General features: G+C 45.3%; 1 protein-coding gene across 1 annotated transcript in view; it reads right to left on the reverse strand.

Annotated features, from left to right (window-relative positions):
• Nucleotides 1-13,100, reverse strand: part of DEPDC1B (DEP domain containing 1B) — a 100,566-nt gene that overhangs the window by 10,832 nt on the left and 76,634 nt on the right. The window contains exons 5-8 of the mRNA XM_077285875.1: nucleotides 7,587-7,717; nucleotides 5,378-5,425; nucleotides 4,724-4,864; nucleotides 2,900-3,066 (exon numbers count right to left, since the gene is read on the reverse strand). Coding sequence (XP_077141990.1) covers nucleotides 2,900-3,066; nucleotides 4,724-4,864; nucleotides 5,378-5,425; nucleotides 7,587-7,717 — 487 coding nt within the window. The remainder of the gene's footprint in view (nucleotides 1-2,899; nucleotides 3,067-4,723; nucleotides 4,865-5,377; nucleotides 5,426-7,586; nucleotides 7,718-13,100) is intronic.

Below are 13,100 nucleotides of genomic sequence, written 5' to 3' on the forward strand. Positions count from 1 at the left end.
ACACAGCCCACGCAGTATATAACACAGCCCACGTAGTATATAGCAGCCACGCAGTATATAACACAGCCCACGTAATATATAACACAGCCCAAGTAATTTATAGTACAGCCCACGCAGTATATAACAGCCCACGCAGTATATAACACAGCCCACCCAGTATATCACACAGCCCACGCAGTATATAACACAGCCCATGCAGTATATAACACAGCCCACGTAGTATATAGCAGCCACGCAGTATATAACACAGCCCACGTAATATATAACACAGCCCAAGTAATTTATAGTACAGCCCACGCAGTATATAACACAGGGCACATAGTATATAGCAGCCACGCAGTATATAACACAGTCCATGTAATATATAACACAGGCCACGCAGTATATAACAGTCCACGTAATATATAGCACAGCTCACGCAGTATATAACACAGGCCACGCAGTATATAACACAGGCCATATAGTATATAACACAGCTCACGCAGTATATAACACAGCCCACGTAATATATAGCACAGCCCACGCAGTATATAGCACAGCCCACGCAGTATATAACACAGGCCACGCAGTATATAACACAGGCCATATAGTATATAACACAGCCCACGTAGTATATAGCAGTGTGGGCACCATATCCCTGTTAAAAAAAAATAATTAAAATTAAAAAGTTATATACTCACCCGCCGTTGTCCAGAAAAGCTGTCCCTATGCGCGCGTTGCTGCCGCCAGCTTCCGTTCCCAGAGATGCATTGCGAAATTACCCAGATGACTTAGTGGTCTCGCGATACCGCCAAGTCTTCTGGGTAATTTCGCAATGCATCTCTGGGAACCGAAGCTGGCGGCAGCCGCGCGCATCGGCGGTACGTGAGAATAGCAGGTTTTTTGTTTTTTAATTATTTTTAACATTAGATCTTTTTACTATTGATGCTGCATACGCAGCATCAATAGTAAAAAGTTTGTCACACAGGGCTAATAGCAGCGTTAACGGAGTGCGTTACCCGCGGCATAACGCGGTCCGTTAACACTGCCATTAACCCTGTGTCAGCGCTGACTGGAGGAGAGTATGGAGCGGCCGCCGGGCACCGACTGGACGGAAGTAGGGATGGACTATTTCTCGGCCGGACTGTGCAGGTCACTAATTGGTCACTGTGTGGCGGCCGCGACCAATCAGCGGCGCGGGATTTCCGGGACAGACAGACGGAAGTACCCCTTAGACAATTATATAGTAGATGTTAAATAATTTTACCTCTTGATCGGCCTGTTACAGATACTATGATAGCAAATATATATTTTTTTCTTTATTTTTAAGACTAAGAAGGAAGGGCGCATAAATTTTAAATATTTTTAAAGGGGGATATTACTTTCTAAGGTGGCGCTTTGATGTTCTCCCTCTTTGCAGTGAAGGAGAGAGAGGACATTGTCTACCCCTGATGGAAGAACGGACAACAGCGCCGAAGCTGCAGGTACTTCCCCTGAACTTTAAAGATATTGACTCATTGGTATAGGATGCCTGACAAATTACACAGAACACACCCAGCTGCTTCAGATGCATGCTGGAGGCGTTCGGTACGGCTATATCAATATTACATATTTGATGGAGCTGTCAAGAAGTTAGACCTCTCTGGAATTATATATTCTCAAACTACAATCATCTTCACAACACTCGGATTAAGCCTTCTCCAGAGATAGCAATCCCTACATATAACAGTCAACAGCCCTACCCCATAACCATCCTCCCCCACCATCACTGAAGGAGAGCTTACTTATATTCTCTCCAAATCCCACATCACTTGACCCCATCCAACCTGCTCTCCAACCTCACCACCATGCTTCTCCTGGCCCTAACCCATCTCTTCAACCTAATGTTAACTTCTGGTAACTTACCTTCTGCTTTCAAGCATGCCACAATTACCCCTTTCCCGAAGAAACTATCCCTCGACCCGACCTCTACATCCAGCCATCGTCCTATATTGCTGATCCTCCAACCTCCTCATGGAATCAATGGTGATCCAAAAAAATAAATAAATATTTCTCAATGGGACCGTCAGAGATAGCAGAGCACTGGCTCAGCTTGTCCCCAGCACTCCCATTAAGAATTGAGTAGAGGTACGCATGCTCGATCTGTGCTCCATTCAATGGTATGGCCATTTTCATTAAAAAGGCCCAGGAGGTGACTGCTCCCAGTAACATAAGCAACATGCAGTCTGGCATTGTCATGTTAAGTCTGTGTGGCCTTAACATGTCTCAGAACTTGTCTCCGGATTTTGACTATGTGTAGGCCCAAGCGCATTCAGTAAGGCATAACCACCATTAATAACCTCCATGATAGCTGTAAGTGCAGAGGTTTCTGCACATGGTGCTCATTCTCAATACCGAGAAAGGCCCTAGTGATTTGGGCTGAAACTTTGTTTCTGGGTGTTTAAAAAGTTAATTTGTTGAAGTGCTGCCATTTTTTAGGCTATGTTTCCAAGTAGTAAACTCAAATGTGAAAAATCTTCTGCCAGTTATAATATCAGCGCTGCAAGTGAGACTTCAGTTTAGCACTCAGCAGTATGTCAGTGTACGCTGCACAGATTACACTCATTGCCATTCAGAAACTGAAATGTGCGACACCTCTTCCACAAATCCACAGCGGTGGATGTGTAACGAACCTTTGTGTTTCTCAGGAAACTAAGTGGGGATCCACAGTATCAGTACCCAGACTTCTACAACACAGTGTTTTTTTTTCTTTAAACAAAAAATCTTTTACACATACATATTCAACCTCTGGCATAGGAAAAAAAAAGAAAGCCGAAACATGGAAGTCCTTTGTTAGCAGATGCAGCGCCTCCTCTAAGAGACTCCTATAGTGCTGAGCACAGCAGTCAAGGAGCTTCCATTATCCAGACTAATAACATACCAGCGCTCGGTTCCCAGCAGTGTCACACAGAGGTGGCATTTCTCCGTTAAGGCTTATCCTCGCCATCATCCTCATTAGCAGTTGCAGTTTCCTACGATTTTCCGGTGGTAGAAGCAGACAGCAAACCTGAAGAGCTTCAATAGCTATGGGCCGCTTTTGCAGAAGACCTGAGACAGCATGAATCAGAATGAATGACTGGGAAAAGATGGAGTGCTGTAGTTGGCCGGGGTGATATTACTACTTTTGGTAACAATCATTTAATTAGAGAAAAAACACTTTCCCTAGACAATAGATCTCAGTCTGAAAAGATGCACACTGCAGCTTGTCGCATTCGCGTTGCGATTTCACACATAAATTCCCTTACAATCAGAGTGCTCACACAGTGTAGATGTAGCTGTTCCACGTGGATTTCCGCACAAATGGCCGGCATCGTGGATTTTAAAATCTGCAGCACGTTTATGCACTGTTGGAAGAATCTGCTCCAAAAATACATCTAAAAAGGAGTATTTAGTATGCCCGACATAAATGCCTTAGAGAGAGATCGGTCTGTCTATATTTTAGTTAAAAGTTAAATCCCCCTGCCATTCCGGCCCTGCCACTCCGATTCTCCCTGCTGACTTGGCTACAGAGAAGACGTGCCATCATCTACCACGTGATTGTTTCACCCAATTACAGTTTTCCTAAACTTGAACAACCCCTATAACCCTTCAGTGCACCATGAAGCACATATAGGTCATAAGTAACATGCAATTGCCGGGCACTGATGTATGTATACATCACAGAGATCCAAGTACAGGAGCTCAAACCACGTGCTCACTATAGCCAAACACTGCAACCGCTGGGGATTCAACTGCGCCATCTAAGTCGCTGACAGAAGGAGGGGGTCTCCAGATGTCTCTTGGTTGGGTGATAACAGGTTACATCTGTTGCCAAAAGCATGAGATGAGAATTGTCTCCCCAGTGTTCCCTTTACCGCAGAGTTGAATGGAGTAACTGGTTGAATATTCATCTTGCCACACCATTACATCTATGACACATATCTGAGTGCAGGGAATGATGGGGCACAGAGCAAGAAAGTCTGGCAATCGGTGGGGGTTACTGCACCGGACATAGATATAAGTGTCACACCCTATCCAGTGGTGATAAACCATTAAAGGGGTATTCCAGCCCAAAGAAGTCATTTCTATGCTGTGTTGTTACAGGCCCAATGGCAGAGACTGCAGTACAGAAACATTGTTATGAGAGCCCTTTCCCTTCTCTGTTAGGTGCAATGCGGTCATGGAGACTTACTGTAACGCCAAAAATCAGAGTTTCTTTGGTCTTGATCCGGCACTCTACTGTAGGGAGCATATGAGGGGAAAGGCCAAAGAGCGCCGATGACCATAAGTAAAGTAGGCGCATGCGCACTGCAGTGCTTTGCTCTTTCCTCGACAGGGCAGACAGAAGTGCGCCCGGTCAAGAGCGCGATGGGTAGACACGGTCTGGATTAGGTCATGCACATGAAACATGGAGGAGGACAGCGATCATAAGAGAGGAGGCACCGGATCAAGACCAGAGATGCCCATAAATGGCAATACATCAATGTATACTAAAGGGACCATGATAAATTTTCAGAACCTAAATGATACCTACCAGAAGCAATGGTTAATATAAATCCCCCAAGACAAGTCCTAAATAAAAGACATGTCGTGATGCAACGCTTCCATGTCCTGTCTTCTCACAGAAAGCTACAGTAATTTAATAATGGAAGCGTACAGAGATTAAAAAAAAAAAAGCAAGGATGAGTTCGTTATTTCAGTAAATCAGACTCATGTACTGGCTTACCAAGTATGTTCACAAAAACATCAAACAGCGGAAATGTCAGAAGTGGTTCCTGTAGAGAGCTGTAGTAGTCAGCGATGGTCCTAAATACATCTCTCTCGAAGCCCAAATACATTGGCTGCTTCATTTCCGAGCAATTTGGCCCTAAACAAATAGGAAAGGAGTCAATAGTATGAAAAAATATACAGAACGGCCTCTCAGAACAGAACAGAAAGAGAGAGTTTGCTCCCCCTACCAGAAACCGCGCCACTCTTCTTCATGGGCAGCGTTGGCTACTGGAAGTCATCCCTGGTCAAGCAAATGGAGCTACAGGTGCCCATATACCTTACACCACACAATCAGAAAATCCTCAGTAGGCGACCCCCATACCCATCGTCAGATTGCAGGTCCAGGCGATTTTAATCTAATGTGTAAGTGTGTAAGGTGGCCCTAGCTTCAAGGCAATCCATGTACAAGAGAGGTGTCATTTTTGGAAAATGCAATCCCTTTTTTTCGAATTTCAGACTATTCCTTTAACAATCTAATCAAGGGGGGGGACAGATCACACATGTGGTTTCTAGAATCTTAGTGGAAGGAAACTACAACTATTAAAGCATAAATGTATGGCCAAATCACACCTCGCCCCTAAAGAAGGACAAAGGTAGCATGCAGACTTACACTTCGCCAGGCATTTCATTGCCGACAGCAGCCAATGGGGAAGCTCCTCTGTAAAAACACAAAATCAGTGGGATAGGTTTTAAAAGGGAAAGCGTCCTCAAAAAAACCCATTGATTACATCAGGTTTGTGTTATATTTTTTAAATAACATTTTTTAACCTCTTAAGGAGTGGTCAGTTTTTCATTTTTACACCATCATTCTTCCCTCACTTTCTTCCAAGGGCCAATTCGAGAATTTAGTGAAATTGCAAAAAAAAAAAAAAAAAAAAAAAAAGGCAATTCCACAATTGATTTTTTGGGGTTTTGTTGCGTTTTTTTCCCAACGGTTTGCTGCTGAAAGAGGAAAGAGGCAGAGGCCGACTATATATTACAGCTGGCATCTACCCTGTGTGGAGTGGGCTCTGATCATGAGCCCGTGCCAAAGGCCCTGAAATGCTCCATGATGGAGTTAGTAGGTTAAACAAATTTTGGCAATGTTTTTTTTTTCCCAAATCTGTATCAGCTAAATAAAAATTAAAAATCCTGTTTCTATTTTAACACTGGCCACTGAGGCTTTTTTAGACTTTAACGTCCTGTTTCTTGAAATCCACAAGTACATTAGTTATAATGAACAGATTCAGACCTTACCTTTTGTATTCAAATGCTTCTGGGCCACCCATAGACTATAAACATCCGAGGGGGTCGTGTTCTACTCTACAGTGATGTTCTAAAACCTCATTGCATTGTAGAGTAGCTACACACGATTGCGCAGTCTGCTGTCAAGCACAGAGAAGGTTTATCTCCATCTCCGCCTTCTTGATTACTGTATGCACGGCGTTTCACAAGAACGTTACATACATCATATAGGAAGTGCTAGTGGTGTTTTCTGTTCTGCTTCTGACCCAGCAGTTGTGTGGTCTCTTGGTTTTGGAAAGGAACAGTTCTGGCTGGGTTCTAGTAGACCCAGACAGCTCGGCTATGTAGCCAGTGAGCTGCATTTCCACTTTAACTGGGGCTAAAATACCATCCCCAGTTACAGGGAAAATCAAGTTTAGAAAATCAAAAAGGTGAAAAACACAAAAGTATTTCAGATTTATTTTTGCACTGATAATAGAGTAGGATAAAGTAAAATGACAGAAAAATAAAGCCCCATGTCTCCATGAAAGAAAAAAAAAAGATGCAAAAATCCGAAGAAAATTTTTTTTTTTTTACAGCTCTTCAAACCACATGTAAGAAAAACCCTGAAAATGTGTCTGATCATTAATTGGGAATGAGGGTCCTGAGCGAGCATCAAATGAGCCTTTGTAAAAGTGCGCAGGGTCACCTGTGACATCAGCTATGTGATTGGTGGATCCGGTGTTATCAGCTATGTATCGAGGTGTTACCCATCAATGTAATTTTGCATTTAACAATAAGCAGTCTCTCTGTAAACGCTTTCTAACAGGAGATGAAGTGTGAGTCTAAAAACAGCTAAAAATTACAAAGACTTCTAACTTTTTTTCAATACACATTTTCAAAAATGTGATGATGTTAACAATATTCTACTTTCTGATCACATCTTCCCTTTATGTGAATATTGCATGTTTCCAGTTACGGATTATCAAGGACAATTAAATGGTCACAAGATATAGGACAGATCGTCAATACAAGATTGGTTGCGGCCGACACCTTTACTGACAAGCTATTATAAGGTCTGGTGGCAGCCAGAAGTAAAGACACTACACAAAGCTGCAGTGTGAGGCTCCATTACTTGTGTTGCTGCTGGCTACTGCAGATATTCTTCTATTGTCATGAAAAGGAGTGTAACCGCTGCGCTGAAGTAACTGGCAGCCGCCACTACAAAATTAATGGAGCTGTGAATTGCAATCCTGTTCATGGTGTTTATTTTCGACCGTGGCCAGAGGTTATAACAACTGATAGGTCATCAATATCAGGTTGCGCCAAATCATCCACCCATCTATGGATGGGTCATCAATAGGTTGTGACATGACAACCCCTTTAATTGATGGCTGACCCATAGCGGTGTTACCGAGCAGAACGTAGAGGCTGGGATGTGACCCCTGTACAGTGTACCCAGGCACAGTACTGCAGCTCAGCCTTACACAAATATACAACCACAGCCACATTGGTTTTCCCATATACATTGATGCACATAATGACACTGATGTACATTAATGTACCGCTGATCAGTGGAGCCTCGGAGGAAGGAGGGGGAATGGGAAGCAACTCACTTGATCGGTCATCCATCACCACGATCCCCTGCTTGTTGACATTGTACACGTTCTGCATTACGTGCTTCCCATTTGTTTGCTTAATGTCCATCACTTCATCCAGAGAATCAAGTCCAAAAATCTTTTGTAAACTGTAAGACAAGGAAAAGCAAATCTGAACCCATAAAGCACTGACATGAAGGCTTGATTTACTGAAATTAAGAGACTGATCTAAATGAAAAACAAATACACGTTGGACAGCTTAAGGGGAAGGTGCCACCAGTTTTCTTGTAGTTTGCTTTTTTGTGAAATTAACCTTAAAATAGTAATTAAAATGTATTAATGCAATGATTGCAAACATTTCTATATGAAAAAAATTATATATATTTTTACAAATATATATATTTACCATTAGGGGTAGCATTTTCCGTTTTAGACCTCAAGCAGCTATAGTAAAGACTTACCAGCTTTACTGTTAGCTGGAAAATTGAGGCAGTAACTGCTGACATCACCCTCCCCTTTTGGGTGTTCTAGTATCCCTGGGCAGACTGAAGAGTAGTATCACAGGGCAACGCCATTTTGTGGGTGACTGCCCTGTGATCTGCTATCATCGGTAGTTACTGTCTCACTCTCTCTCCCATCAGTCTTCATATGTCTCTCTCACCCAGATTACATGTATCTCCCACCCCCCTCCACGTCTGACCATTCACTGCAGACCAGCAGCTCCTTCTTATCTTATCCTAAGGAATAATCACAGCTCCTGCCAAGCAGCTGACAGCTCCTGCTCTGGCAATGCTAATGGTACAGTCAATCTAGGATCTGTACTGCTGGAAGCAGTACTGCTTATGTTAGCAGATCCTATGGCTCCATGAATATAGCAGCAGAACACTCCTACTGCTGTGAATTGTGCCCAGTTCACAGCAGTGACAGTTCTATTACAATAGATAGGGTCAGTGTCTGTCTGTTATCTCCTATGACCATGGGGTGCCATATTATGACACTGAAAGTGTCATGCTGCTACTGTCAAAGCAAGAGGTCAGCCTCCAGTGCCTTCTTTAAACTCCTATAACACACAAAATATGTTTAAAATGCAATCAAAACTTGGTTATAACAGCATGTTATGCTACATTACATTGATTTATTAATGATCTACAAACGTGGTACCTTCCCTTTAAAGGGAAAGTGTCATCAGAAAGTGGCCCAGTGTATAAGCCAGGTTTTTATGTGAAAATGAAGAAAACCGTACAAAATAAATAAAATTCTTCATACCACTATCTACATGAAAAAAAAACAACAGAAAACCAGCATTATTCACACAGGCCATTAGGCCTTCTACTAGAGTAATACTGGTTCTGTACGGAAGACTTTTTCAGCAATCTCGTTATCATCACAGAAAAGATAACAGTGAAAAGTAAAGGCCCCGTCTCACATAGCGAGATCGCTAGCGAGATCGCTGCTGAGTCACTAGTTTTGTGACGCAACAGCGACCTCAGTAGCGATCTCGCTATGTGTGACACGTACCAGCAATCAGGCCCCTGCTGTGAGATCGCTGGTCGTGTCGGAATGGCCTGGACCGTTTTTTGGTCGTTGAGGTCCCGCTGATATCGCTGAATCGGTGTGTGTGACACCGATCCAGCGATGTCTTCACTGGTAACCAGGGTAAACATCGGGTTACTAAGCGCAGGGCCGCGCTTAGTAACCCGATGTTTACACCCTGGTTACCAGCGTAAATGTAAAAAAAAACAAACACTACATACTCACCATCTGATGTCCGTCAGGTCCCTTGCCGTCCGCTTCCTGCTCTGAGTGCCGCCGTACAGTGACAGCGCAGCACAGCAGTGACGTCACCGCTGCGCTCTGCTCTCACTGTACGGCGGCTCAGTCAGAGCAGGAAGCAGATGGCAAGGGACCTGACGGACACCGAAAGGCGAGTATGTACTGTTTGGTTTTTTTGGTAACCAGGGTAAACATCGGGTTACTAAGCGCAGCCCTGCGCTTAGTAACCCGATGTTTACCCTGGTTACCCGGGTGCTGCAGGGGGACTTCGGCATCGTTGAAGACAGTTTCAACGATGCCGAAGTCGTTCCCCTGATCGTTGGTCGCTGGAGAGAGCTGTCTGTGTGACAGCTCCCCAGCGACCACACAACGATTTACCAACGATCACGGCCAGGTCGTATCGCTGGTCGTGATCGTTGGTAAATCGCTATGTGAGACGGGGCCTTAACTCCTCCACACAAAATAGATAACATAGGATCCAGCATTCATTATAAGGGATTGTGGACAGCTATACAAATATTTTTTCAGGAAAGGTCTATGTTCAGGTGGCAGCTTAAAAGGATTAAGAAGTCTAACATTAGACCTAGTCACCAGTGTGAAAATTGTATTTTTTTCATATGATTACAGACAAAAAAAGTTATAAATAAAATAAGTAAGCATAAAAACCTGATATAATTTTCTGATGACCACATGTCCTTTAAAAACACTGAGCGAACCAGATCTAAACACAATAGTTCATCCTCTGACAATGAGTATCCTGATGGCAAGTACTTCATAGGATTTGTGTTGATTAGTGCCGCATATAATGTCTATATACTAATAAAAAAAAAAAAAAAAAATGGGGGCAGATCTCCAAAATCAGAGGGTGATAAAAACGAACTTTAAATTAGTCTACGCATTTTTTTCACGAAAAGTGATGCTTTTATTTTTTGCGCTCTAATTCCTCTATATAGTTGCAACCTACTGTAATCCTGCCTAGACGATGCCACCTGTGGATATATGCCAATTCATAGCCATGTAAAGAAAGGTGGCCATCCATTGATAATTCAGTGTGCTGGGTATGCTTAACCATTCAAGTACTTAGACATAATGTGATTTAGGCTACATTCACACTAGCGTTGTTTGCAATACGTTTCAATGCGTCGTTCAGGAGAAAAAACGCATCCTGCAAAGTTGTCTGCAGGATGCGTTTTTTCCCCACAGACTTACATTACTGACGCATTGCGACGCATTGCCACACTCGCATCTGTCGTGCGACGGTTGCGTCGGGTTTTGGCAGGCCACCGGCACAAAAAAAGTTCCATGTAACGTTTTTTTGTGCGTCGACTCCGCCATTTTCGACAGCGCATGTGCAGCCGAAACTCCGCCCCCTCCTCCCCAGACCTTGCAATGGGGCAGCGGAAGCATCGTAAGACTGCTTCCGCTGCCCACGTCGGGCATTTATTTCACAGCATGCGTCGGTACGTCGGCCCGACGCACTGCAACGGGCCCGTACCGACGCTAGTGTGAAAGCAGCCTTACTCGCAATAAAAGGTACAAATTGTGCACTTGATGCCTCAATGACACATTTCAACATCAAGTGTCTGGGTAGCTGTCCCACCAGTTGCATAACTAGAATCCAAATTTTGCACTAGGGCCACTTTGCATGTTGGTCAGATGTATTGGCCCTTCTATAAAAACATACGTGTTTGACCCCCCTTCATTATGTAGTAATGTCCCCAATTCAGGGCCCTTTTCAAGTGCACATGCCCCCCCCCATCATGGGCCCCTTCCATGTATACATCTCACCCTTGCTGGGCCCTTTCCTGGTATACATGTCCCCCCCACCCCATCCTGGGTCCTTTCCAGGTACACGTGTTCCCCACCCTAGGCCCTTTCCAAGTACATGTGTCCCCCAACCTGGGCCCCTTCAAGGTATATATGTCCCTCATCCTGGGCCCCTTCCAGGTATACTGTACATCCTGGGCTCATCCTGGTACATATGTCCCCCCTCCTTACATACGTTTTCTCCATTCTGCCTCTGCATTCAAAAAATAAAATTAAAATAACACATTCCATTCACCTTTCTCCGCGGTGTCTTTTTTTTTTGTAATTGCAGGATGAGTTTTGCACTATCCTTGAAGCTTGGATGCTTATCAAGCCTCGACCACCCTCCTTTCTGTTGGTATACAATCTTTGGGTGTTAGACTTAGGGTGGAGACCTCCATGCATTGTGAGGATGCAGCGCCCCAGAGTCCTGGTCGTTGCAGTAATGTCGCTCTGCCACTAAGGGGAGTGATGTTACGTCTGATTGCACTAAAGGAGTTTCTCTGACCAGGTAACACTCACACTACACTTCACACTCCGGCCACCAGGGGGGGTGGTTCTATCTAGTAGGCCACTCCTCACACTCTGGTAAAACTGGGGGTTGGACAGGAAGACAGAGAGAGAAGTAACTGGGAAGAGCGAGTGAGAGGACCTGTCAGGGATGGGATCCTGGCAGACTCCTAAGAGCAGAACTAACCAGTGAACAACGGGAATACAGAAAAGAGGCATTAGGACCAGAAGGAGTCGTGCTGTTAGACCGAGGCAACATCCTTCTGAGGCGCAAACAGTCGGTGGCCGGAACGCCGAGCAAGTAAGAGACTCTAAGTACTACTGCAAACCACGGCCGGACAGCCAATTATAGGTTGGCTGTCTCACACAAATCACCTAAGCAGACAACGGAGGCAGCTGTGGGAGAGGGGCGACTCTAGGGTCCCGGAAGAACTCCAGGCCTACCCCGTCATACGGGTGCGTCCTACCATATCATCTGGGGGACGGAGAGAACGAACATCAGAGACAGACAGACTCAGTTGTGAGGACTATCCCGGGAGCTCAGCAGGGAAGGACTACAACACACAGCGCTAGAGGGTAGACACTGATTCCCACCTGTAAAGAGAACTCCTGATGTGCCTTTGGACCGGCCGGTCTCGAACAGCCCTGTTGACAGCGCTCTGGACTGAGGATTCTTAAACCTTCAGTAAAGAGGTAAAGAGACTGCAACCTGGTGTCCTCGTTATTTACTACGACCTACACTGCACCGCAATATCACCACTATCTACATCTATTACTGTACGCCCCTCAGCAGGGTCACGGACCGGGCCTAGCCACCGTGACAACCCCAGAGCAGAGACTCAGAGGCCCGGTACCGGGTACCCCTTGGCCCTGCGGCAGTGGGGGCGCTACAACTTGGCGTCACGAACAGGATTTACTTAAGCCTGAGGAATCGGGTCATGTGTGCCTTGGAACTGTGATTTATTGTGCTTTGACTGTAACTTATTGCAAAGACTGTGCGTTGACAATTGCCGCCAGGAGTTCCCGCGACGATTCGCCATCGCAGTGTGCGGAGGGAGGAGCCTCAGCTTCGTGGGAGGGACCGGCCAAAAAGAAGCGCGGAACGAGAAAGCGCGGTAACGTGCCGATCCCGGAAGAGGAACTCCGATCTCCAGCAGGTTAGTGGAGGAAGGGCCAGCCATGTCCGAGTCGGGAGGAGCGGAGGAAGAGGCCGCAGCCGGGGACGCAGGGGCACCTCCGGGCGGGCACCTCCGCGGCCCTAATACAACCACCGGTTGCCGCCGAACCCGCTGTTCCCCTCAGCCAGTCAGACGCTGCCGCTAACACAAAAGCCATAATGCCCTTCTCTATGCCGTACCTGCCCGGAGCGGCCTGGCTCCCACGATACTCTGGGGAGTCGCATACATTCACTGACTTTAAGGAAGGGCTCTGCAGCCTGCTCGA

The sequence above is a fragment of the Ranitomeya variabilis genome, chromosome 1 (genome assembly GCF_051348905.1).
Source record: "Ranitomeya variabilis isolate aRanVar5 chromosome 1, aRanVar5.hap1, whole genome shotgun sequence".
Classification (NCBI taxonomy): domain Eukaryota; kingdom Metazoa; phylum Chordata; class Amphibia; order Anura; family Dendrobatidae; genus Ranitomeya; species Ranitomeya variabilis.